Consider the following 23,744-nt stretch of genomic DNA (forward strand, 5'->3'; position numbering starts at 1 on the left):
GGCAGGTACATAACCCCCCCACACCACCCCCCCCCCTCTTCCTACACACCCCCTAAATTCCCTCCCTCCCTCTGCCCTACCAGGACCCTCCTCCCTATCACGTGTGCAGAAATCCAACCTCCCATTGGCTGCCTCTCCGCGCCGAGCTCACTTCCGGCGGCGGCGGCTGTGGCGGCGGCAGCGCTGCGGTAGCCGGCGGCGGCGGCGGTGGCGGCAGAGCGCGGCCCCGCGGCGCAGCGAGACCCGGAGCAGGCCCCGCCGCCATGGCCTCGTTGCTCAAGGTGGACCCGGAGGTGAAGCTCAAGGTGCGCTCCGCCGCCAGCAACCATCGTTAAGGGCCCGCCGGGGCCGCCAGGGCCTAGCCCCGAGGCCCGGGCCGGCGCGGATCCGCGCCGGCCCGGGCCTCGGGGCTAGGCCCTGGCGGCCCCGGCGGGCCCGAGGCCTTTGTGGATGCTCCCTTGAAGGGCTCCGGTTGGGTTAAAGCGCACCCAAGGGGCGGGTTTCCCCTCCTTGGTTCCCCTCCGGGTTGTTCTGAGCGCTGCGGAGCTCGGCCCGTGGGGGTAGCGGAGGGGTTGGGTGATTTGAGCCCCGTCTCGCCCCGCGTGGGGCCTCCGCGGTGAGGCCCTGTTTAAAATAAGGAGGGGATAAGCGAGGTGCAGGGTGAGGGTGGCGTGGCTGCCTCGTGAAGGGAAGGAGAGGTGGGAGGTTGAGGCTGCCTGGTTCTAAAAGCAAGGGGAAGCGCAAGGTGCAGGCGAAGAAGGGGGTGACTGCTCAGAAAAGCAAGGGGGAGCCCAGGATGCAGGCTGAGGGGGGAGCAGCTGCTCATAAAAACAAGGAGAGGTGAAGGGTTCAGGCTGAGGGGTGGTCTGTCAGCTCGTAAAGGCAAGGAAGGATGCAAGGTTTAGGTTGAGGGAGGTGTAGCTGCTCCAAAAAAGCAAGGAGAAGCCCAGGATTCAGGCTGAGAGTGGGCTACCTGCTCAGAAAAGCAAGGAAAGATGCCAGGCTTAAGCGGACTACACACGCCTAAAAACAAGGAGAAGCCCAGGATTCAGGCTGGTGGTGGTGTACCTGCCTTGGAAAGACAAGGAGAATTGGAAGATTCAGGCTGTGAGCGGTCTGCCTGTTTCTAAAAGCAAGGAGAAATGCAGCGTTCAGGCTGAGGGTGGTTCATCAGCTCCTAAAAGCAAGGGGAAGCCCAGGGCTCAGGCTGAGGGTGCTCTCTGCTGCTGCACAGAGCAGTGCTCGGCTGATACCGAGCTGTACCTTCAGCTCATCACGCCCAGGGGATTCCCCAGCTTGGCCCCGCTCATAAAAGCAAGGAGAGACACACGGCTCAGGCTGAGGATGATCTCCACCGCCCCGCAGAGCAGTGCTCGGCTTACATCAAGCCCTCGTTTTCTTTCTTTTCCTTTTGGGAGAGATTCCTAACCACTGCTTTGTCTCTTCCGCAGGTCGATTCCTTCAGGGAGCGGATCACAAGCGAGGTGAGCATCCCCCTGCCTGGGGTGTGACAGGGCAAAGGGGTTGTCTGGGTGCATCTTCCCAACGCGCTCTGCTGTGATTTGAGTCCCTTCTGTAAACGTAGCAGCACTCAGGGCTTCACTCCGAGACTGAAGTGAGGTTTTACAGCCTGGTGGTTCTCCCGATGTCTTTCCCCTTTTGGCTTTGTGTGAGGCCTCTTGGCGGAACTCCTCCTCTTCTGTTTCCTGTCTCGGGGCAGCCCGTTTCCCCGGTGTTCTTGTCTGCTCATGGTAGTTTCATCTCACCGTCTGTTCTTTCTCTCTCAGGCTGAAGATCTGGTGGCAAACTTTTTCCCAAAGAAGCTGTTAGAACTCGATGGGTTCCTCAAAGTAAGATCCACGTTGTCTTCTGCCCTGCTTTTCGTTTTCGTGCAGCCCGCTGAAAAGCGAGGTGACGGGGACAGGCCTTTCCCCTGCCCTTCCTTGTGTGTTTCACCCCATCACAAAGAAATGCAGCAGCGGCTCAGCTGCTGGCATGCACTGGAGCTCTGTTAGCTCTAGAGGGGGTGCTTCCTTCTCCAGCTCTCTTTGTGTGATCAGCACACTCACCCTTCCTACATATTCAGCGGCTCTGGGCTATCCTTCGTGATGCTGCGGGGCTCCAGTGTGTGCGCAGACAATGGCCTTGATCCTAATCTAGAGCTGGCGCTCTGCTCTGGGCCGGAGGGAGGCCTCTCCACAGGCCCATTGTCAGATCTTTTCCTCATTCATTCTTATTTTGTGGTCGGCTCAGTGAGAGATCTGCAAGTTTGTGTTGCCTCATTGCGCCTGGTGGGCCAGAAGCTGTTAACTCCTCATTAAACACCGAACCTGCCTTGTTTTCCAGGAGCCCATCCTGAATATTCATGATCTCACCCAGATCCATTCGGACATGAACCTCCCAGTGCCTGACCCGATTCTTCTCACCAACAGCCACGACGGACTGGACGGGGTAAGGTTTCTCTCTTGGCCGAGATCCCCGCTGCTGATAATTAAAACTGCATGGCCTGCTCTGCGTGGGGTTGGGGTGTTCTTGTTTAACAGCACGCCGTGGCTCTCCCAAAAGCTTGTAGGAATCGGGCTCTGGAGCCTGGAGCCGTTGTTTTTAAAGGAGGGTGCTTAGAGTCCAGGAGCCCAGCAGGGATGCTGACGTTTTCCTCATTTCCTTTGTGAGGCGGGGGTAGCTGCCGTTTAGTTTGTGAGTAAAACGTTTTGTGTGTTTTAGCCAAATATGAAAAAGAGGAAGCTGGAAGACCGCGAAGAGACCTTTCAGGGTAAGAGTCCCCGAGTCTCTCTGTTGCTCTTTCGCTGCACCTTAGGGCCGTGAAATCTCAGGAGCCCCCAGTTCCCTGTCCTGTCTGCATGAGCAGCAGATGCTGTCCTGTCCTGGAAGCTCAGGGCCTGGCCTATGGATGTTCTGATGTGGAGGAGTCGGGTTCCAGCTCTTAGAAGCATGATTTGGATTCCTCTGATAGGCGTTAAGTAGCACTAGCTTGAGCTTGGCTGACAGGCAGCTGGCCTCCCCGTGGCTCTGTGCTAGAAGCTTTCCTCACCTGGAGGCAGGCGCCAGGCTTTGGATTAAGCCGAGGCAGCAACACCTCGTACATGTGCACCAGGAAAATCCTCCGTGCCTGGCCTCAGCAGCCCGGAGCTCTCCAGCCCTTATCTAAGCTCCGTGTTTCCTCTCTTCCTCCTTCTGTGGTAATCGCTGCTGTCCCGTGCCAGTTTCCCCTTCCCCACAGGTTTACTCTAGCGGGGCTCAGGGCCTGCTGCTGGCCTTTACGGGAGGCAAAAAACTCGGGTGGACCCTCGGGGTCTGATCTCCTGGCGCAGGAGCTGCTCCTCTCTCCGTGCTCCCGCCTGGGGCTGACTGGGAGCTGTTTGTCTCCTCTGCCCCTGTAGGTACCAAAGTGTTTGTGATGCCCAACGGGATGCTGAAGAGCAACCAGCAGCTGGTGGACATCATCGAGAAAGTGAAACCGGAGATCAGGCTGCTCATCGAGAAGTGTAACACGGTGAGTGCGGGCTGCAGCGCCGCGCTGGGGCGGCGGGGACGCCAGAGGGCTTCAGATCCTAGCGAGGCAAAGCTGCTCAGAGCAGCGGGAGCAGCGCCCTCTGCCTCTGTCAATGAGGAAATTCAGGATTCATACCGCGTTCTAGAGGTGGCTGGGAGGTAGGTGTAGGGAAATGTTCTTTTCCTGAGCCCCTAGGGAGCTCCACAGCACACCTCGTGGAGGAGGAGGGTGTCTGCTGTGCAGGCTCCTTCCCCGGGGCCTTTTGCACCCTCTTTTTGCACGCTCAGATGCCCGCTGAGAGCTGCTTTGGCACAGCCAGGAGAGCTTCTTGTGAGAAGCTGTTCTTGTGCTGGCTTGTGGGGCATCCCAGCCACGTGGGAAACTATTTTCTCAGAAGTGTCGTGAGCGTGAGGGACCTGTAGGGGTTCATCACGAGCTGCAGGGCCTTAGGGGGCTTGGGAGGTCCCTGTGAAGATCCCAGTGTTGATCTGTTTTGTGATCTCTCCGCTGCAGGTCAAAATGTGGGTGCAGCTTCTCATCCCCAGGATAGAAGATGGAAACAACTTTGGTGTTTCTATTCAGGTGAGGCAGCCCTGGCCGCAAGCCCTGCTCCAGGAACATGGGTTTGGGGTTCCTCTGAATCGTTTGATGGTTTCTGGCTGCGATCATGGGGCTGGTTTAGGTTTTAAAACCCCAATCTGAGCTTGATGTGAAACTCCCAAGATAGGTTGATTTCAGAGCCCTGAAGGCCAGTTGCAGTCTCGTGATAAGGCTTCTTTGTTCCTCCCTTGCAGGAGGAAACAGTTGCTGAGCTTCGAACCGTGGAGAGTGAGGCAGCATCCTACCTGGACCAGATTTCTAGGTATGAAAGAGCCGAGCTTTTTGGGAAGTCCTCTTGGGAAAAGCAGCCTGCATGGGGAAGATGCCCCAACTTTTCTAGGGCAGGCTGGGCTGAAAAAAATAAATCTCGGTGCTCTTTGTCTGACCTTCAGTCTCTCCGTTTTCCTACCAGATATTATATCACAAGAGCAAAGTTGGTTTCCAAAATAGCTAAGTACCCTCACGTGGTAAGTAGACGGGGACGCGGAGCTCCGCGCGTTACCTGCCGCTGCTTTTTGGGACTCCTGGGGCCGCTCGTCCCTGTCCTGGAGAGGAGGGTCTCCTGTGGGAAACGGGGGGCTGTATGAGGATGGGAAATGCCTGCGTTAGAGAAGTGGGGGGGGTTCCTTTGTAAAAAAGCAGGAGCTTGGCGTGGTGTGCAGGGGGCACGCTGACCTCGGGCCGCTCAGCCGCGCGTCTGTCTGCTCTCTGCAGGAGGACTACCGCCGCACCGTGACGGAGATCGACGAGAAGGAGTACATTAGTCTGCGCCTGATCATTTCAGAGCTGAGGAATCAATATGTAAGTGGAAAGCCAGAGCTCCCCCTGGCTTCCTGCATGGCAATTTAGGGAGCCCTTTTGATCCTTTTGCTGCTTTCCCCTTTCCCTGTGATTACGCCCGGTCTGATTTGGCTCTGAGAAGAGCTCAGTGTTTGCTGCCTCCCCACCGCCTTGCAGAGACACACGGGTGTTTCCAGCTGAGCGCTCGCAGGAGTCTAGCACAAAATATTCCTTCCACTCCTGTGGGAACCTGCGATCCTAAATTCTGCAGGCAGTACAAACCCTTCCTAGACTCTCTTTTTGATGTTAGATACGTGATTTTTGTGTTAGATGTGTGAAGCAGGGGCCGAGAGCAGTGCCAGGGTGAGCTGTGCTGCTCTTCTAATCAGTGCTTGTTGTGAAAGCAGAATGCTAAAGGACTCTCCCCCTTCTTTTCTGAGTTGTGTTCTCTCTTTTCGCAGGTCACTTTGCATGACATGATCCTTAAAAACATTGAGAAGATCAAGAGGCCTCGGAGCAGCAATGCTGAGACCCTCTATTAAGTGTCAACGTTTGAACTTGAGAACTGTTCAGTCAACTAAAGACCGTCATTGCCTTGGTTTGTTACGTGACTATCGAGATGGGAAACTGGCTGGAAATAGTATTGCATTCTTAGTTAAAATCTAAAGAAATTCTCGCCTAGTTTTGTGATTGGTTTTATTCAGGTCTCAGGAGCTCTCCCTCCCTCTAGTAACTGGTAACGAAACGGCCTTGCTGCTTTGGGATGCCCTTGAGGCTACTGCAGAGTGAGAGCACCAGCCAGGCAGGATCATTCCTTCATGCCTTGCTTCCTACCTTAGTAGGAACTCCAGTAGAGACCAAGCCCGTGTCCTGTCCCGTTTTTTGGCTGGAGGCTTCCCTGGGGTCTCTGGGAGCGGGGCAGACCAGCGCGAGCCCCAGCCCGGGTGGCGGTGTGGTGGCTGGAAGCCAGCTCTCGTCCCTGCTGGCTGCAGCTCAGCCCCTCTGCCAATGCTCTGCACTGACTTAATTGCAAGGACAGGGGACCCTGCCCCTTCTGGGCTGGTGGCCACAGCCACGCTCCAGCCCCACCGCGAGGTCTGCAATCATTTCCTGGCGTTTTTCTGACTGGGCAGAACCTGCCTCGTCCGCCTCTGCCTCGTCAGATCTGCTCAGGTGAGTGCAGAGCTCGAGGTGGTGCCTGTCACACTGGGGCTGGTCGCTGCACTGGCTGGTTGCGAGCTCAGGCGGCTTCTGCTGCTGTTGGCAGCTGGCCTGGAGCCACATCCATGGCTAAACCCAACGTTAACTCCACACGTGTCCTGGTGTCCCTTCAGCACGAGCTGGTTTTTGCCCAGGCTGAGAGAAGGGAGGGCCCGGAGCTCTGATACCAAACCCACGGCAGTCTCCACGCGTGGTCAGACTGCGACCCGCTGTCTCCTGGCAGTGCTTCCAGTGGAGCAGGCCAGCCCCGACGGCCGGTGCTTGGGGTGAGGATGGCCGATTGCCACCCGGTGCCGCTGCAAACCTTTTAGTCTTTCCCCTGCAAAAGGGCACCCTCGCGTGCCCGGCGTCTCTAAGCCACTGGAACGTTTCATGGTCCATTACAAACCCCCTTGGAAATGACTGGTTGTGTTGCGTCAAGTTTTTGTGTGTGGGAAGTGGTCCCATAAACGCTGCAGGCTCCAAAAGTTTCTTATTTATAGTATTTCTACTTCAGTCCCGCATTCAGGGAATGTTTAAATCATTTGTTTCTGGAACCTTGCTGTTTCCCGGGTCTCGCTGTTCCACCCGTATATTCTTATTGTGCAGTAGCCTTCCTAGTTGTGTTAACTTCAGTGTAACAACAGTGACAAATGGAATGAACTTTCTCCCCTTCTTTTTTTTTTCTTTTTTTTTTTTTTAAACTTGTTTTTGTTTCCTCTGCTTCCACCTCTAAGAGCCATGTTGTCTCTTGCTGGTTTCCCAGGGATTTGCCCAGAGTGTGGGGGGCCGCGGGCCCTTTCTATAGACTCTTCTGTTGTTGTTTGTAGTAAGTCAACTCTTAGTCTTCCCACTAATAAATATTCAGTAACAAACCAACTGCGTTCTCGCTGCTGTCTGGGAGCAGCACTTCCCCTTGTGTTTCTTTGTATCGATTCCTTTTAATTTGTCGGGCTCTCTTTGCCAGATGAAAGTATGTAAACTTTTACCATGTCAAGAAATTAAAATAAGGTACTTTGAATTCTTTTAAGCTAGCCCCTTGTCTGTGATACCGAGCTCCTCCCCACGCTGTGCCATGTCGGTGTCTGTCCTCAGTCCTGCCTTTCTCCCATCCAATCGCTCCTTCCCTGCCTTCTCATTCCTCATTTTGACTGTCGTATGCCGCCGTGTGTTGCTCTGTAAGTCCTTCCTCTCCCTTCAGCATGCCTTACATTAGGCCCAGGGACCTGGAATTGATGTGTTTGGTCCCGTTCTTGCCCTGCGTGTCGCACTCAGGCCGTGTCGGGTCACACAGACACAAGGGATTTGCATGATTTGCTCAGAGAGCTGCAGCGGGGCTGCTCCCACATCCCTGCTGCGTGGGGCAGGCACCCGAATGCCTCCCCCAGTAAATGTCACACTCACCTACAGCCAAAGGAATCTCCTCTCCCTAATCTCCATGGGCCAAAGCATCCCCTGCCCTGCTCAGAGGGTCAGCCTTGCTCTCGCTGCCCCATCCCCAGGCACGTTGCAGCGCAGCCGGTGCTGCAGGGCTGCTCTGCGCTGTTCGGCTTCGTGTCAGTCGTGTTCCCCTGGTGCCCTTCTGCCAGCTGCCGGTGTCCAGCCCGTGCTGTGACCCCGAGGCTCCGTCCCTGCCCGGTTTGGGTGCCGCTAGGTGGGGCCCACGATCAGCCCGAGGAGCTGCGGGTGGCCCGGTGAGCCCTGGCCTGGTGGAAATCCTTCTTGGAGCAGCAGCAGCAGCTTGTGGATGGCCCCTTCCTGCCTCGCAGTGCTGGGCAAATCCCTGCTGCTCTGGAAAAAGGGGAACGGAGCTGGAAACACCAATCCCTGGGTCTGGAGGGGCTGCTGTGGACAGGACTCAATGCGGTGCAGCAGCAGGGGGACCTCGCCATGGCCAGAGGGAATGAAGGGGACACGCAGGAGCCCCGTGAGGGATGGAGCACCCAGGGGTGCTGTGCTGGGTGCTGGCAGGGAGCGTGGGCCACCCGCAGGAGCAGGGGAGGGTTTCTGTGGGATTTTCACCCCCTCGCTGCGGAGATCTCCGCTCTGCCCTCCAGGACGCCGTCAGGGCTCTCGTTCAGCTTCTGGAGATGTCGCAGCCCCTGCGTGCACTGCAGGTGAAAGCTGTGGAAGGAGAATAAAAGCACAGCGGTGGCGTGCAGGCACAAACAGCGCAGCCAGCCTGAGTAAGGGTCACACAATTTCCACCAGAAAGCTTTACACGAGCGGACCAAACGAGGTGAGGGTGGGAGCGCGCCAGGGGACGAGGTCTGGCTTGGCGTCAGCTTCACATTCACATCAGGGGGAACTGGCAAAGGTTTTTCTCTACTGTACTCCTTCCCCAGCTGCATGGCAGCCGCTGACTCAGAGTTTCCTTGAGCCAGAGGCCGTCTGTCTCTGCTTTTGGTTCCTATAAATTTCGGGGACTGTTTTTTCGCCACCTCCACCTTTCCGCGTGAGCGAAGCGCAGCGAGCTCGGCGCTGCCGTGTTTTGTTTTGGGAGGCGCGGGCAGCTCACCGCGTGGAAGCCCCTAAATAAACAGCCAAATAAACAGCCAAAATAAACAGCAGGAGGGAAAGGCTCCGTGTTGGGTACGGGGCAGCCAGCCTGGCGAGCTGAGTGGAGGTGTGTGTGCACCAAACAGGTCGTAAACAAGTTGCGCTGCTGGTGGTGAGACGTGTCATTTATAAAATTCTAGGTTTGCTTTCAGCTGCCCCGGGTTTCTCACTGGAGGAAGGTGCACCAGCAGCTCCTGCGTGGCCATAAAGATCCCCGATGGTTTTTCGTCGCGGGTTTCATGGCTCTGCAGGCTCAGGGAACTGCTCGGCTCCCTGAGCTGGCTGCTGCGAGGTGGGGATGGGTTCAGGGCTCCTGTGTTTGTTCTGGAACAGAGCTTCCAGAAAGCGCAGGCTGATTCTCGTCACAGACTTTAAAAAACCCTTCAGCTTGAAAAATGCAGCAGAAACAGTGTTAAATAACCTGCTGTCGGATGTGAGCCCCGTGGCAGAGGCGGCACGGGGAGCTTCGGTCGTGCCAGCTGTACCCTGCGGCCCTGCGCTGCGGGCTCGTTCGTCACGGGGACGTCAGCGCAGGTTGGGGCTTCTGTGCTTTTGTTGCCTTCCAAAAACCCGGCGTGCACAGCAAGGAGCGTTCCCACACTTTATTTTCAGCCTCCTGACAGGCGGGCTGCAGGGCTGAGTTGTGATTTGCGGGGCAGCGCAGGGCCTGTGGAGCTTCTCCAGTTCTCCTAAACTGCCCGGAAAATGACAGGCTGTAATTGCAGTGTGTGGCTCGGCTTTTTGGGGCCTTGGGATGCAAACCCAAGAGGCGAAGTCAGGAGTAAATTAGCTGTTCTTTTGAACTTCAAGGAAATGTGGCCGTGGTGTGTGCAGCCTCCGGGGTTTGTGCAGTACTCCCAGCTTGGTGGGACCCCTGAAATGGGGTTCCGCGCTCTAGGCTTGCACCAGAAGGGAATTCTTCTTTCAACCCTAACCCCAAGGAACCCTCGAAGCCTTGTTGACCTCACAGATTGGAAGACTGATGTGGAAATCAACACTCGGGTGCTCAGTCTGGGGCTGCTCAGGCTCCTCCTGCCATCAGAGGCCGGTGGGAAGTCGGTGGGAGCAGAGCAAAGCTGAAACCTGTTGCGTTCTGCGTAGCGGGGGCTCTTTTATCACCTGCCCTCTCTTCCCATTCCTGTGTCCACGTTTCAGAGCGATCCCTTCTCCAGCCCCATGAAAGCACCTCCGTGGCTCCGGGGGCTCTGCTGGCGCACCAGAGGTGAGTGGTGCTGAGCAGCTGCACTTCTCCCCTGCCTGCCCGGCTGCAGCTGAGGCTAAAGAAGGCTGCGAGCTGCCCAGGGTGGTGAGGATAATGGAGCGTGTCCTAAAGCCACGGGGCTCTCTGCCTGCCAGCGTGGGATCTGGTGTAAGCGAGGCCGAGCTGCGGGCTGGAGGACGGCCCCGTCTCCCACCAGGAAACTCTGACAGAGGAGGAGGAGGAGGAGGAGGACGGGAAGGCTCGGGTGAGGCGAGGTGAGGCTGGCAGCTGGAGTGGAAACGTTGGGTCGAATCTCTCCGGCTTTGGTGCTCTTGGATTCCTCGTGCTTCTCGGCACCAGCTCGGGGGCAGGCAGGGATTGCAGCGCGTCTCGTCTGCCCCCGGTGCTGCTCGGCCGAGGGTTTTCGGCGATGCTCCGAGAGCACCAATGGCTGAGGGCGGCTCTCACGAAATTCGGGAGGCTCTCCTGGAGGAACAAGGTCGGCCTTGTCCTCGGGGGAACTCCTCCGAAGCTGCGCCTTGGTTTGTGTTTGAATCCGAGGCAGAGGCAAAAGCTGCTTGATGTCGTTTCAGTGGAATTCGGGGGGATTCGTTAGTTCAGGGCTGCTCGGAGGTGCAAACTAAGGGCTGGTTGTTCGCAGCGCCTTGGGACCTGAATCTCGTCCTGAACTCCATCTCTCCGTGCCTGCCAAAGTTTTGCTGCTACTACACAGATGGATGTGTTCTCAGCAGAGGCTTCCACGTGGAAGATTTTTAAAAAGTAAAACAAAAAGCACCTCCAAGCTCGAAATGGCGCTGCCAGGGGGAACGTTTACAAGGAAGCAGCCTGGTAAACATGGAAATTCGGTGAGCTGCAAAGGGAAATTTGCAGGGTGGCAACAATTCACAGCCTGTGAGAGGCTCGAAGTGGTCCCAGCCACCTCGGGCTGCCTGCAGGATCCTCGCTTTTCCAAGCAGCCTCAGGAAGCTGGGCTGGACCGAAAAAGTAACGGAATGATGTGAAGCTGAGGTCTGAGTCACTGACCCCGCATCTCCGCTGGTTCTTTCAGGGCACTCGGAGCAGGCTGCAGCTGAGTGAGGTCTGCCCTTTCTGGTCACAACGAATTTCAGATCTCCTCCCCTCGCCTCTCCCAGCCTTTTGTGCTCTCCGTGCTAATCCATCCAGTGCAGCGTCAAACTGACGGAGGCAGCAGTCAGAAACCCTGCTCGGGAAGAGCCTGAGGACCAGCAGCAGGCATGCACCTGAAAACCGCGCTCATCCTCCTCGTCCTGGCTTTTGCCACCATCTTCGCCCTGGTCTGCGTGCTGCTGACCAGGGGACGGGGTCCCGGCACCTGCCAGCACCAGCCCCCGGAGCCCGAGGTCCCGGAGGACGGCCGCAGCCTGGTGTTTGCGGATCTGACGCCCGAGGAGCTGGTGCAGGTGGTGCGGTACCTGCGGGGCAGCCTCGGGGTGCCGCTGGTGGACGCCTCACGTGCCAAACCCTCCGACAACTGCATCGCCTCCGTGGACGTGCAGCTCCCTGCCAAGGCGGAGGTGCTGCAGTTCCTGGATGCAGGGGGGGCTCGCCCACCCCGGGAGGCGCTGGCCGTGCTCTATTTTGGCAACCAGGAGGACCCCAACGTCACCGAGTACGTGGTGGGGCCTCTGCCGGTGCCGATGTATCACCGGGACGTCACGGTGCAGAAGTACGGGGGGAAGGTGCCGTACCACCGCCGACCGACGCTGGCTGTCGAGTACGAGCAGATTGCAGGATTTTTTAAGAGCCGGGTGTTCCCCGCGGCTCCGTCCTTCATGCGTCAGGTGATGGAGTACGACGGCACCAGCCTGGCAGCGGTGACTGCTGCTCCCCGGGGCTTCCAGTCCGGAGATCGGGCCACCTGGTACGTCCTGTTCCAGAATGTGAGCGGCTTCTTCCTGCACCCCGTGGGGCTGGAGGTGCTGGTGGACCACGGCAGCCTGGACATGGGCCAGTGGGCGGTCAGCAGGGTCTTCTACAACGGGCAGTACTACAGGGACATGGCTCAGCTGGAGAGCGCCTACGTGCAGGGCCGCATCAGCGTGGAGAAGGTGAGGAAAGTGCCCCCGGACGGGGACTTCTCGTCCATGAGACCCCGAGCGCCCTGGGCTACGGCGTTCCCCTTGCAGTACGAGCCCCAGGGTCCCCGCTACAGCCTGAGGAAGAACCACGTGGCCTTCCAGGCGTGGAGCTTCGCCTTCGGCATGAGCGTGCAGACGGGCCTGCGGCTGCTGGACGTCCGCTACAAGGGGGAGAGGGTCGTGTACGAGCTGAGCGTGCAGGAGGCGCTGTCGGTGTACGGCTCCAACTGCCCCGGGGGGATGTCGACGCGCTACATGGACGGGAGCTTCGGCATCGGGCGCTACAGCTCCCCGCTGCTGCGCGGGGTGGACTGCCCCTACCTGGCGAGCTACGTGGACGTGCACTACCTGGCTCATTCCCAGGAGGTCAGGACCATCAAGAACGCCCTCTGCGTCTTCGAGCAGAACCTGGGCTCCCCGCTGCGGCGCCACTTCTCCAACCTGCAGGCGCTCTACTATGGCGGGCTGGTCAACTCCGCGCTGGTCCTGCGGTCCGTCACGACCGTGGGCAACTATGATTACATTTGGGACTTCATCTTCTACCAGAACGGGGCCATCGAGGCCAAAGTCCAGGCCACGGGGTACACGAGTTCGTCCTTTTTCCACGGGGATGGTCTGCGGTACGGCAATAGGGTCGGGGAGCACACGCTGGGGACGATTCACACCCATTCGGTCAACTACAAGGTGGACTTGGATGTGGGAGGTAGGTCCAGGTCTTCCCCTAGCTCCTGCTGTTAATGTGGTAAGCCCCAGAGTTTTTTGGGGATTGCCTCCTGGTCTGTGAAGTCCCTCCTCGCTGACATCTGATCTCTGCTTTTTCGCTCTCTTACTTCATCCCCAAATTATTTTTCTATGTGTTCAACAGCCTGTCCAGGTCATGGAGCTGGAGGCAGAGCGAGTTGTCTGGGAGCTCTGTGTTCAGCCCCGGGGAAAGGCACGGAAAGGCAGCGGCTGCCAAACGTTTGAGTTTCCTTGAGGCCTCACGTCTGGCACGGGCTGTGTTGCCATAAGCGTGGCCAGACAGACGGGGCAGACGCGGCGCTGTCTGCAGGAGGGGAGGTGTGAGCCGCTCCTGTGACGCCTGGCGCTGCTTTGGGACTTCGCTTACAGCTCGGAAAAGTCCCGTCCGTGCCTCCTCTTCCCGGCATGCGGCTGGGTGGCAGCACCGCGGGGCTGACCTCTGGCAGCTCGGTCCCTGCCTCTCCCTTTTGAGGAAACCCTCGGCTGGATCCTGAGCCTCGAGCTGCGGAGCTGCTGCAGGGAGAGGGAGAAATCCCCGCTCCTCTGTGCGGGCAGGGCTTTTTGGCAGCAGGTCCCTGCAGGAGCTGCTCTCTGCTGCAGCCGAGGGCGAAACGGCCACGCTGGGATGTGCGGGCTGGATTCTCGGGGTTTATTTCTCCTCCGGGACTGATCCAGAACCAGGACGGTGCAGGGGCAGCACCGGGTGCAGCAGGCACCGACTGGCACCGTTGGGTGTCTGTGGCCAAAATCTGCTGCTGTGAAAGGTGGGGGAGAAAATCTGCAAGACCACCGGTGGGTTGGGGGCTCCGTCTGTGCCCGCTGGAGGAGAAATTTGGCTGCTCTGAGCCCTGCTGGGGCTGGAGCTGCGGGTGACACCGGGTCAGGAGTGGCACGCGTCCTGTGCGTGGAGCGGGGTTGTGCCCCCCTGTCCCCGGGATTTGTGTGGCCTTGAGAAATGCTGTGGCTGTCACCTGTGGCCGAAAGCAGGGCTGACAGCGGTGCCCTTCCTGTAAACAAGGCTGGCAAACGTGCTAAAAGAGAGCTCCTGTGCGGTGGCAAGGTCCAAAGCTGTGTCCCTGCTGTGTCCCTGCTTTTCCCCGCTTTGTTTACAGACCCAGAGCCCTGGCTGGAAAGCTCTGGAGAATTGTGTCAGCCCCAGCCTTGGTCCACTTGGCGAGGGAAAGGGAGAGCTTGTCCCGAGCAGCGGGGTTAGAAGCAGCGTGTGGTGCTCGAGAGGAGCCCTCGCAACCTCAAACCCTGTAAAGGGAAACCAGAGCAGGGCACAGCACAGCAGAGCCTCTCCAGCACAGGTTCCTCGCATCCAAACCTGTGGCTGGCGTGGGACCTGCAGGGGAAACGGGCGAGTGCTCCCTGGCTGGCACTGAGACAAACCAGAAGCTCCTAAATTAACGCTGTGATGGAAAAATTGGTGCCGAGCTGTCATGGTTTCAGCCCCTGCCCTGTGCCTACCAGCTGGCCGTGACGAGGGCTGTGGTGGCCGGGTGAGCTGTCCTCGGCTGTCCCTAACGTGGGGCTGCCCTCGTAGGAGCTGTCGGCCCCCCCTTGGCTGCAGGGGGTCTGGCAAAAGAGGGGCTGCGCCCCCCGGGTGTGCACACAGAAGGGCACAGCCTTCCCCTTCAGGCCCCTTTGTGTCCCTGCTGGCTCCTGCCCGAGGGTCCTGGTGGGGGGAGAGGGTTTGGGGGGCCTGGATCAGTGCCGTGAGCTGCCCGTCCTCATGAGCCCCTCTGCCTGCAGCTGGCACTGCTCGTAGTTACTGCTGGGGTTTGGTAAATGCTGCCTGATCTCAGCAGGGAGCTTCCTCCCATCTCAGCCCTTCTGGAGCACCAGTGCCAGAACTGGAGCAGCCGGGTCCCTTCCCTTAGGGCTGGGAAGGACTCGGAGGTGACGGGGAGAGGAGCTGTGGTGGTGTTGGGGAGCCGGGGGCTCTCCGGGAGCACCAGGCAGGACCAGCTCCCGGGGTGCCCGTGTTGCAGAAGGAGCCAACCCGGCCGAGCCAGCCCCGTGGCATCGCCGTGCTCCCCATCCCGCACCCACAGCCCTCACAGCCCACCGAGCTCCTTGGTCCAGCACGGGACGAGGCAGCAGGAGGAGTGCTGGATCTGGGCACCTTGTGCTTCCAGCAGGGTGCTGACCCCGTGGGGTGCGTGCCAGATCCACGGAGCATCCGTGCGATGGGCCAGGGCGTCCCGGGAGGTGCACTGGGCTGAGCAAACGCCCTGTAGCAGGGAAACCGCTGGGTAACCCGGGGCAGGAGTCGGGCGCCAGCTGCCCAGCTCGGTGCGCCCGGGGTGGGGAGGGAACAGGCAGAACTGGCTGGGAGCTGGGAGCTGCGCGCGGAGTGGCCGGGGAGCTCCAGGTTTCCTCCCCACATCGGAAGCGACGCCTGCACGCCCACACCACGACTGAGTTAAGAGCTTGGGCTGCAGGTGAGGGACGCAGTCCGGACGCCGCAGCCGAGCCCCGCGCGCTGTCTCGACGCTCGGAGAGATGAACCCCAGGCTCCCCTACGTCCTCCTGTTCGGGGCTGCGGTGGTCATCTTCATTCTCTCCTGCATGCTGCTGAGCAGAGGGAGGCGATCGCCCGGCTGCGAATCCCAGCCCCGCAGCGCGGAGAAGACGGGGTCCCGGAGCCAGAGCCTGGTGTTTGCGGATCTGACGCCCGAGGAGCTGGCGCAGGTGGTGCGGTACCTGCGGGGCAGCCTCGGGGTGCCGCTGGTGGACGCCTCGCGTGCCAAACCCTCCGACAACTGCATCGCCTCCGTGGACGTGCAGCTCCCTGCCAAGGCGGAGGTGCTGCAGTTCCTGGATGCAGGGGGGGCTCGCCCACCCCGGGAGGCGCTGGCCGTGCTCTATTTTGGCAACCAGGCAAACCCCAACGTCACCGAGTACGTGGTGGGGCCTCTGCCACAGCCGACATATCACCGAGATGTCACGGTGCAGAAGTACCGGAGGAAGGTGCCGTACCACCGCAGACCGATGCTGGGCAGCGAGTACGAGCAGGTGGGAGCCTTCCTGAAGGCGGTGGCGTTCGCTGCAGCCCCCACCTTCCTGCAAGAAGTGTTTGACTATGACGGCACCAACGTGGCGTTTCGGAGCACGGCTCCTCACGGGTTCAGGTCCGGGGACCGCAAGTCGTGGTTCGTCGTGTTCCAGAACGTGAGCGGCTTCTTCCTGCACCCCGTGGGGCTGGAGGTGCTGGTGGACCACGGCAGCCTGGACATGGGCCAGTGGGCGGTCAGCAGGGTCTTCTACAACGGGCAGTACTACAGGGACATGGCTCAGCTGGAGAGCGCCTACGTGCAGGGCCGCATCAGCGTGGAGAAGGTGAGGAAAGTGCCCCCGGACGGGGACTTCTCGTCCATGAGACCCCGAGCGCCTTGGGCTACGGCGTTCCCCTTGCAGTACGAGCCCCAGGGTCCCCGCTACAGCCTGAGGAAGAACCATGTGGCCTTCCAGGCGTGGAGCTTCGCCTTCGGCATGAGCGTGCAGACGGGCCTGCGGCTGCTGGACGTCCGCTACAAGGGGGAGAGGGTCGTGTACGAGCTGAGCGTGCAGGAGGCGCTGTCGGTGTACGGCTCCAACTGCCCCGGGGGGATGTCGACGCGCTACATGGACGGGAGCTTCGGCATCGGGCGCTACAGCTCCCCGCTGCTGCGCGGGGTGGACTGCCCCTACCTGGCGAGCTACGTGGACGTGCACTACCTGGCTCATTCCCAGGAGGTCAGGACCATCAAGAACGCCCTCTGCGTCTTCGAGCAGAACCTGGGCTCCCCGCTGCGGCGCCACTTCTCCAACCTGCAGGCGCTCTACTACGGCGGGCTGGTCAACTCCGCGCTGGTCCTGCGGTCTATCACATCTCTGGGCAACCACGACTACGTGTGGGACTTCATCTTCTACCAGAACGGGGCCATCGAGGCCAAAGTCCATGCTACGGGGTACCCAAGTTCTTCCTTTCTCCATGGGGATGGTCTGCGGTACGGCAATAGGGTCTGGGAGCACACGCTGGGGACAATACAAACCCATTCCATCAACTACAAGGTGGACTTGGATGTTGGAGGTAGGTCCGGATCTTGTCTCTGTTTTGTGCCCTCCATGAGTGCTTACAGGCTCCTCAAACTCTGTGTTTCATGGTCTTTACATGGGTTTTTCTTTCCACGCATGGGGTAGGGCGATGTGCTCCTATAGAGCTGCAGGGGTCGGGGTCTTCCCCCTTCAGGATGAGTTTTGAGCATTTCTGTTTAAAAAGAAGAAAAGTGGGGTGTGGATTGCGAAACCCTAAACATAGGAAAAGGGCATGTGAAATGTCAGACTGTGTCTGCTTGATGCTGCCACACCAGGCGTGGGGTTCAAAGTCTTGTTCACATCAGAAGGAGGATGAAAACGAGCTCTGCAGTAGCTGTGGGTGGGTCCTCTTCGGCAGCTCCTGGCACTGTCCTTGACTGCAGGTCCCAAGGCTCTGGTCCAAGTTTTTTTTGGGGTGGAGGCTTGTCTGGAGAGGTTTGCTGCTGTGGTCCGTGCACGGGGCCCCTCTGCCAGCACCCTGCTGGCCCTCGAGCTCTCTCAGCCAGCTCTCTGCCATCCCGTCCCCATTTATCTGCCTCTCCCATTGCTCCGAGCCCCTGGCTGACGCAAACTCTTTGTGGACAGACCGGAGCTGCTCCACTTCTGTGATGTGCAAATGCGCTCGGAGCCTGAGCTCCTCCTGGCGCGTCCTCGCAGGATGGGTGCTGATGAGCAGAAACAGCACCCGGGCCATCAGGCGCTTGGGCTAATTAGGCTGGGCTCTCACTGGGAAGCAAACTGGTTCTTCTGCCCATGGAGGTTTCCTTCTTCTGGTCCCCAGGGACCACACTGCGTGCCACAGGGTGGTGTTGCCTGGGTTAGGCAGACGTAGACGATGCGTAAAGGCACGCAGCGCTGGGGAGCGGTGCTTGGAGCCCGGGGCGCAGGAGGGCAGGATGTGGGGAGCAGGCTCTGGCTGCAGGGAAGCTCCTCACCCACTTCTTGTCCTCGTAGGGGTGAAGAACTCCCTGGTGGCTCATGACATGGCGTTCGAGATGGCGCGGGCTCCCTGGAACCCCGAGCAGCAGATCGAGCGGCCGCGGCTCACCAAGAGGGTCCTGGACACGGAGGACCAGGCGGCTTTCCGGCTGCAGTCCAAGATCCCCAGATACATCTACTTCGCGGCCAACAGCAAAAACAAGTGGGGCCACCAGCGGGGTTACAGGATCCAGATCGTCAGCTTCGCAGGGGACCATGTCCCCGAAGCCAGCTCCATGGAGAGGGCCATCAGCTGGGCAAGGTCAGGCTGCTGCGGTGGTGGCACTGGGTTCTCCAAGATGCCTCCAGCATCTGGCTGGGGGAGGCATCACGGGGATGTTCCCCATGGAGAGGGATGGGGCAGGGACTCCCCAGGGCTGGGGTTGCTGCAGGGGACCAGCCCGGTGCTCTGCAGGCTCTGGGGAGCCGGTCTCATCCGCGTCCTTGTCCTCAGGTACAAGCTGGCTGTCACCAGGAGGAAGGAAGAGGAGCCCACCAGCACCAGCATCTACAACCAGAACGACCCCTGGACGCCCACCGTCGCCTTCGCCGACTTCATCGACAACGAAACCATCACCAACGAGGTGAGCAGGCTCTCGGGCTGTGGTTCCCACCGTGGGGCTGAGCAGGAGCTGGAGCTGCTGGTGCTGGCCGTGCGTTGTTCGTGCATTGCCCGTGGGCTCAGCCGGGACAGAAGCAGCTCCGGGGAGGGGGTCTGAGCGCTCGTGGGCTGTGGGTGCCCACCAAGGCTCCCTCTGTGGTCCAGGCACAGATTTTAGTCTGAAATAACCTGGGTCGTGTATCTCCTCCTGCCTAGGACCTGGTGGCCTGGATAACTGCTGGCTTCCTCCACATCCCGCACTCGGAGGACATTCCCAACACCGCCACGGTGGGGAACTCGGTCGGCTTTCTCCTGCGCCCCTACAACTACTACGACCTGGACCCCTCCATCTACTCGCACGACGGCGTCTTTTTCACTAGTGAGCAGGACTTCACGGCGTGCGAGGTCAACCCCATCGCCTGCCTGCCCAAAACAGCCTCCTGCTCGCCCAACTTCCCCCCGTTCACCTACGACGGATTCAAAAACATGAGCAGGCTTTAATGTTCCAGGAGCCGCGAGGCTGACCAACCTGTTAGGATTTATTTTTTTTTAAGTGAAGTTTTTATTATTATTTTTTTTTCATTTTCCAGTTGTAACTTCACTTTTTGTGTTGCTTTTAATTTAGTGCTCGGCGCGAGGGGAGCGTAATTGTCCTGGCGCGCTGCCAGGCGGCAGCCTGACTTTATCTCCATTAATTGCTGAATCCGGGTCTGTTTTGGGGAGGGTGGGAGGTAGGGGGAAGGAAGGAAGAAATCCTGTTCCTCTGCTGTAGCAGCGAACGCCATGTAGTGCCTATCTCAGGTTTTAAAAACAAAAAGATGTGGTGCTATCCATCCCGCCTGTCTCGTTCTTGCGGCTTCCAGCGCCGGCTGCTGGGGGATGCTGGGGCTCTGTGGGGCTGGACGGGGTGGTCCGGGGCTGGGCTCTGCAGCGTGGGGGCACCGGGCTCGGTGCAGGGCATCGGTGGCCCCGTGGGCTCTGCTGGGGTGTGGAGGGAAGGAAGTGCTGGGAGGAGCGCTGGTTTTTCTCCCTGCTGTCTGGATCTGTCCTCCCCGAGGGCTGCAGCGTAGCCTGCGGGACGGGACGGGAAGGACGGGTGCAGAAGAATGAGGTTTATTTAAATTTGTGACCCGCCGGGGGGAAGCAGAGCCAAGTTGCCTTTTATGGTTCCCAGCAAATCCCAGGCACGTCCAAGAACATCACCCTACGCCCTCCTTGCGAGCTTGTCTGGGCTGTTCCCGGAGCAGAAAAACGGGGGGAAAAAAACAAAAACAAACAGCCAACCCCACAACCCCTCCAGCCCCTGCTGCTGCAGGTCCCGGAGAGTTTCGCGGCTGGGAAGCCCGTCCTGCCCCACTGCAGCAGCCATGAACGTGAAAACGGCGCTCATCCTGCTCCTCCTGGCTCTGGCCACGATCTTCGCCCTGGTCTGCGTGCTGCTGACCAGGGGACGGGGTCCCGGCACCTGCCAGCACCAGCCCCCGGAGCCCGAGGTCCCGGAGGACGGCCGCAGCCTGGTGTTTGCGGATCTGACGCCCGAGGAGCTGGCGCAGGTGGTGCGGTACCTGCGGGGCAGCCTTGGGGTGCCGCTGGTGGACGCCTCGCGTGCCAAACCCTCCGACAACTGCATCGCCTCCGTGGATGTGCAGCTCCCTGCCAAGGCGGAGGTGCTGCAGTTCCTGGATGCAGGGGGGGCTCGCCCACCCCGGGAGGCGCTGGCCGTGCTCTATTTTGGCAACCAGGAGGACCCCAACGTCACCGAGTACGTGGTGGGGCCTCTGCCGGTGCCGACGTATCACCGGGACGTCACGGTGCAGAAGTACGGGGGGAAGGTGCCGTACCACCGCAGACCTGTTACCGGCGTGGAGTACGTGGCCATCAGCGCCCTCATCCAGGACGAGCTGAGGAAGGCGCCGCGCTTCCTCGCCGCGTGCTGCGCCTCCGACGGCACCGACCTGGCCGTGCTCACCACGGCCCCCCGGGGCTTCAAATCCGGGGACCGCTCCTCCTGGTTCGTCATCTTCCACGCCGTGGAAGGCACCGGTTACTTCGTGCTGCCGGTGGGGCTGGAGGTGCTGGTGGAGCACGGGGAGCTCGACATCTCCCTCTGGTACCTGAGCCAGGTCTTCTACAATGGGCTCTACTTCTCCAGCACGACGAAGCTGGAGGCCGACTTCTTGGCTGGCTCGCTGGAGGTGATCCGGGTGGAGAAGCCGCAGGATGCCACGGTGATGGGTTCCATGAGACCCCGGCGCCCTCCTGGCGCCCCGGGGCCGCTGCAGTTCGAGCCCCAGGGTCCCCGTTACAGCATCAGGGACAACCGCGTCACCTTCCAGGGCTGGAGCATCGCCTTCGGCATGAACCCCAACACCGGCCCGCGCCTCTTCGACATCCGTTACCGCAGGGAGAGGATTATCTACGAGCTCAGCCTGCAGGAAGCCCTGGCTCTGTACGGCTCCAACTGCCCCGGAGGCATGTCCACCCGCTACCTCGACGGCAGCTTCGGCATCGGCAGGTTTGCCTACGAGCTGGTCCGGGGCGTCGACTGCCCCTACACGGCCACCTACCTGGACCGGCACTACCTGGCTGAGTCGGACGTGCCCAGGACGAACCAGAACTCGCTGTGTGTCTTCGAGCACGACGCCGCCCTCCCCCTGCGGCGCCACTTCTCCGACACGCAGTCCTTGTACTATGGCGGGCTGCGCAAAAGCGTCCTGGTCATCCGCGCCGTCTCCACCCTGATCAACTACGACTACGTCTGGGACTTCATGTTCCACAGCAACGGGGCCGTGGAGGTCCGGGTCCACGCCACCGGCTACATCAGCTCCTCCTTCTTCCACGGCCGAGGCATCGACTACGGCAACAAGGTTGGGCCCCACACGCTGGGGACGATGCACCTCCACCACATCCACTACAAGGTGGACCTGGACATCGATGGTAGGGCTCGACTCGCATGGTCACGAGGGTTTTTCCTGTCCTTGGTGTGTCTGGGGGCTCCAAAGGTTGGGTTATGGGGCATGAAGTGTGTCTTTGGGGGGAAAAACTGCCTGTATTCCTGGGATGCAGAGCAGGGCAGCTCCGCGGCTGCATTTCCTGGTGGGGACGGAGCTCGAAGGGATTTTTCCTTTTGCTTCGCAGGCCAGCTGAACTCGCTGGAGACCCAGGACATGGGCTACGAGCAGCTGAGGGCCCCCTGGAGCGAGCAGAACACCATTGTGCGCCCGTTCCTCCACCGGGACAGGCTGGAGAGGGAGAACGAGGCGGCGTTCCCCCTCGAAGCCCCCCTGCCCCGTTACCTCTCCTTCACCGGCCCCAAGCTCAACCAGTGGGGACACGCGCGCAGCTACCGGCTGCAGGTGGTCAGCTTCCCCGGGAAGCATCTGCCCGACAGCAGCCCCATGGAGAGGGCCGTCAGCTGGGGCAGGTAGGTGTGGGGCTGGGGCAGCAAACGGGGGCACCCAGGCTGCAAACGGCCAGGGGAGGGTGGTGCACGGGCAGCCCTGTGCCAAGGGACCCCTCCGGTGCCAGCCCCTGTGGGTGCTGAGCCTCTTCTCGGTCACCGCGTCCCCGTCTTGGTCCTTTTCTCCCTGTGGGGAGGAAGGGTTAAACAGCAAACTCGCCTGTTTCTTGGCTCTGAAAAATCCCTAGAAAAGTTGCTCAACGGTATCCATTCATAGCAGTTCCCATGCAGGAATCTGACCCCAGATGAGTTCAGTTTCCAGCGATCGCACGTGTTTTCCCCTGCGGGGGCAGCGGGGCTCCTGGAGCAGTGCTGCTACCCCCAGGTCTTGACATCTCCATGTGAGGACAGGATGCTTTTTGGGAAAACGCTTCGTTTAACCGCAGCGTTGGCTCGCGACCAGGGTGAAATGGAAGGGGGAGGTTGTTTGAGTTAGACCTGGCACAGGCTGGAGGCGAAGCACCGAGCTGTGCCTCCCAGGGGCAGCAAAGCCCCCGAGGCACTGGGGCTGCAGCCAGCCCTGGGTCCCATCCCTTTGGGGTCACCTGGGGACACGGATGAGCCCCCCTTTCTCCCACAGGTACAAGCTGGCTGTCACCAAGAGGAAGGAAGAGGAGCCCACCAGCACCAGCGTCTACAACCAGAACGACCCCTGGACGCCCACCGTCGCCTTCGCCGACTTCATCGACAACGAAACCATCACCAACGAGGTGAGGGGAGCCGGGCACCGGGGCTGCTGCTCCTGGCCAGGCTGAGACTTCGCCTGCCTGAGGCCAAACCGGGTGGGAATGGGGCTGGGGGCTGGGCTGGGAGGGTCCCGTGCAGCCTGACGGGGAGCTTTGTGTGCCCAGGACCTGGTGGCCTGGATTTCCGTGGGGTTCCTGCACGTCCCCCACGCCGAGGACATCCCCAACACGGTGACTGTGGGGAACGGCGTTGGCTTTTTCCTGAGGCCCTACAACTACTTTGACGAGGACCCCTCGGTGGATTCGCCCGACAGCATCTACTTCAGCAGCGAGCGGGAGGCGGAGGCGTGCGAGGCCAACCCCCTCGCCTGCCTGCCCGCGGCCGCCTGCGCCCCACAACTGCCCCCCTTCCGCTACGGGGGCTTCCTCAACATCAGCCTGCCCCCACCGCCCGGCAGGCTCTGACGGGGACGGGGACACCCACGGGCGCATGGATGGCCCCCGTCCGGCCATGGGGCTGCATCCTCGGAGGGGTTTTGGTGATGGAGGGTGTGTGGCTGGCTCACCGGGACCTGCCCTGCTCTCCTCCTCCTCCTCCTCCTCCTCCTCCTCCTCCTCCTCCTCTTCCTCAGGGATGTGGGTGCAGGGCTCTGTCCCACCGAGGTAGGTGGGTGCCCCCTGGGTGATGGAGCCACTCGGGACCAGGCTGCAGCTGCCCTCTGGGTGCTGTGGTCCTCATTTGGGCACTGCCTTGGGACAGCAGCCCCCAGGGGATGCGTCCGCTGCAGCTCCAGGTGATGCTGGGGCCAGGAACTGGGGATGGGGGGGAGGGAACTGGGGATGGGTACTGGGAACTGGGGATGGGGGACCAGGAACTGGGGATGGGGACCAGGAACTGGGGATGGGGGCCGGGAACTGGGGATGGGGACCAGGAACTGGGGATGGGGACCAGAAACTGGGGATGGGGGGCTGGGAACTGGGGATGGGGGCCGGGAACTGGGAATGGGGAGGTCAGGAACTGGGCATGGGGATGGTGCGCTGGGCTGCACTGGGTGCCGGCAGGGTGAGCGCACTGCAGGAAGCGGAGACGGCTCCAATAAAGAGGCACGCGAGTGCTTTTCCTGACCCAACTCTTGCGTGGCTGCCTCAGTGCGGTGTTTGCCGCTCTGCCAGCACCCACCGGAGAGGGCGAAGGGCCGGGGTCAGGCACGGAGCCCAGCG

The 23,744-nt window shown here is 60.3% G+C and overlaps 3 protein-coding genes across 6 annotated transcripts; all 3 read left to right on the top strand.

Moving 5' to 3' along the window:
* The first annotated feature begins 127 nt into the window (after positions 1-127).
* Positions 128-5,575, top strand: PSME3 (proteasome activator subunit 3). The gene is made up of 11 exons (XM_027445595.3): positions 128-305; positions 1,452-1,484; positions 1,788-1,850; positions 2,347-2,451; positions 2,725-2,773; positions 3,402-3,514; positions 4,028-4,096; positions 4,309-4,376; positions 4,527-4,581; positions 4,829-4,915; positions 5,356-5,575. Exons 1-11 carry the CDS (start codon positions 264-266, stop codon positions 5,434-5,436), a joined length of 765 nt encoding a protein of 254 aa, XP_027301396.1. The 5' UTR covers positions 128-263; the 3' UTR covers positions 5,437-5,575.
* A 5,366-nt stretch (positions 5,576-10,941) lies between these two features.
* On the top strand, positions 10,942-19,125 carry LOC101792268 (amine oxidase copper containing 2). 4 transcript variants are annotated; one of them, XM_072029049.1, is made up of 5 exons: positions 14,613-16,060; positions 16,193-16,793; positions 17,753-18,038; positions 18,231-18,360; positions 18,594-19,119. In XM_072029049.1, the coding sequence occupies exons 1-5, from the start codon at positions 15,224-15,226 to the stop codon at positions 18,876-18,878; spliced, it is 2,139 nt and encodes a 712-aa protein (XP_071885150.1). In that variant the 5' UTR covers positions 14,613-15,223; the 3' UTR covers positions 18,879-19,119. The 4 variants fall into 4 exon arrangements, with proteins under 4 accessions (XP_071885149.1, XP_071885148.1, XP_071885150.1 ...); XM_072029048.1 differs by lacking the exons at positions 14,613-16,060; positions 16,193-16,793 and adding an exon at positions 10,942-12,677 and having other exon boundaries at positions 18,594-19,125; XM_072029047.1 differs by having other exon boundaries at positions 14,608-16,793.
* A 313-nt stretch (positions 19,126-19,438) lies between these two features.
* LOC101792066 (amine oxidase [copper-containing] 3-like) lies at positions 19,439-23,653 on the top strand. The gene is made up of 4 exons (XM_038168754.2): positions 19,439-21,314; positions 21,516-21,801; positions 22,418-22,547; positions 22,689-23,653. Exons 1-4 carry the CDS (start codon positions 19,541-19,543, stop codon positions 22,986-22,988), a joined length of 2,490 nt encoding a protein of 829 aa, XP_038024682.2. The 5' UTR covers positions 19,439-19,540; the 3' UTR covers positions 22,989-23,653.
* The last annotated feature ends 91 nt before the right edge of the window (positions 23,654-23,744 follow it).

Source organism: Anas platyrhynchos, chromosome 28, assembly GCF_047663525.1.
Source record: "Anas platyrhynchos isolate ZD024472 breed Pekin duck chromosome 28, IASCAAS_PekinDuck_T2T, whole genome shotgun sequence".
In the NCBI taxonomy this organism is placed as follows: domain Eukaryota; kingdom Metazoa; phylum Chordata; class Aves; order Anseriformes; family Anatidae; genus Anas; species Anas platyrhynchos.

Excerpts from the sequence above, each read along its gene's own strand:
- PSME3 (XM_027445595.3), top strand. The coding sequence starts at position 264 with ATGGCCTCGTTGCTCAAGGTGGACCCGGAGGTGAAGCTCAAG. Across the intron at positions 4,097-4,308 it reads ACTTTGGTGTTTCTATTCAG|GAGGAAACAGTTGCTGAGCT; the intron begins GTGAGGCAGCCC and ends CCTCCCTTGCAG. Across the intron at positions 4,377-4,526 it reads TACCTGGACCAGATTTCTAG|ATATTATATCACAAGAGCAA; the intron begins GTATGAAAGAGC and ends TTTTCCTACCAG.
- LOC101792268 (XM_072029047.1), top strand. The coding sequence starts at position 15,224 with ATGAACCCCAGGCTCCCCTACGTCCTCCTGTTCGGGGCTGCGGTGGTC. Across the intron at positions 18,039-18,230 it reads AGGGCCATCAGCTGGGCAAG|GTACAAGCTGGCTGTCACCA; the intron begins GTCAGGCTGCTG and ends CCTTGTCCTCAG. Across the intron at positions 18,361-18,593 it reads ACGAAACCATCACCAACGAG|GACCTGGTGGCCTGGATAAC; the intron begins GTGAGCAGGCTC and ends CCTCCTGCCTAG.
- LOC101792066 (XM_038168754.2), top strand. The coding sequence starts at position 19,541 with ATGGTTCCCAGCAAATCCCAGGCACGTCCAAGAACATCACCCTACGCC. Across the intron at positions 21,315-21,515 it reads GGTGGACCTGGACATCGATG|GCCAGCTGAACTCGCTGGAG; the intron begins GTAGGGCTCGAC and ends TTTGCTTCGCAG. Across the intron at positions 21,802-22,417 it reads AGGGCCGTCAGCTGGGGCAG|GTACAAGCTGGCTGTCACCA; the intron begins GTAGGTGTGGGG and ends TTTCTCCCACAG.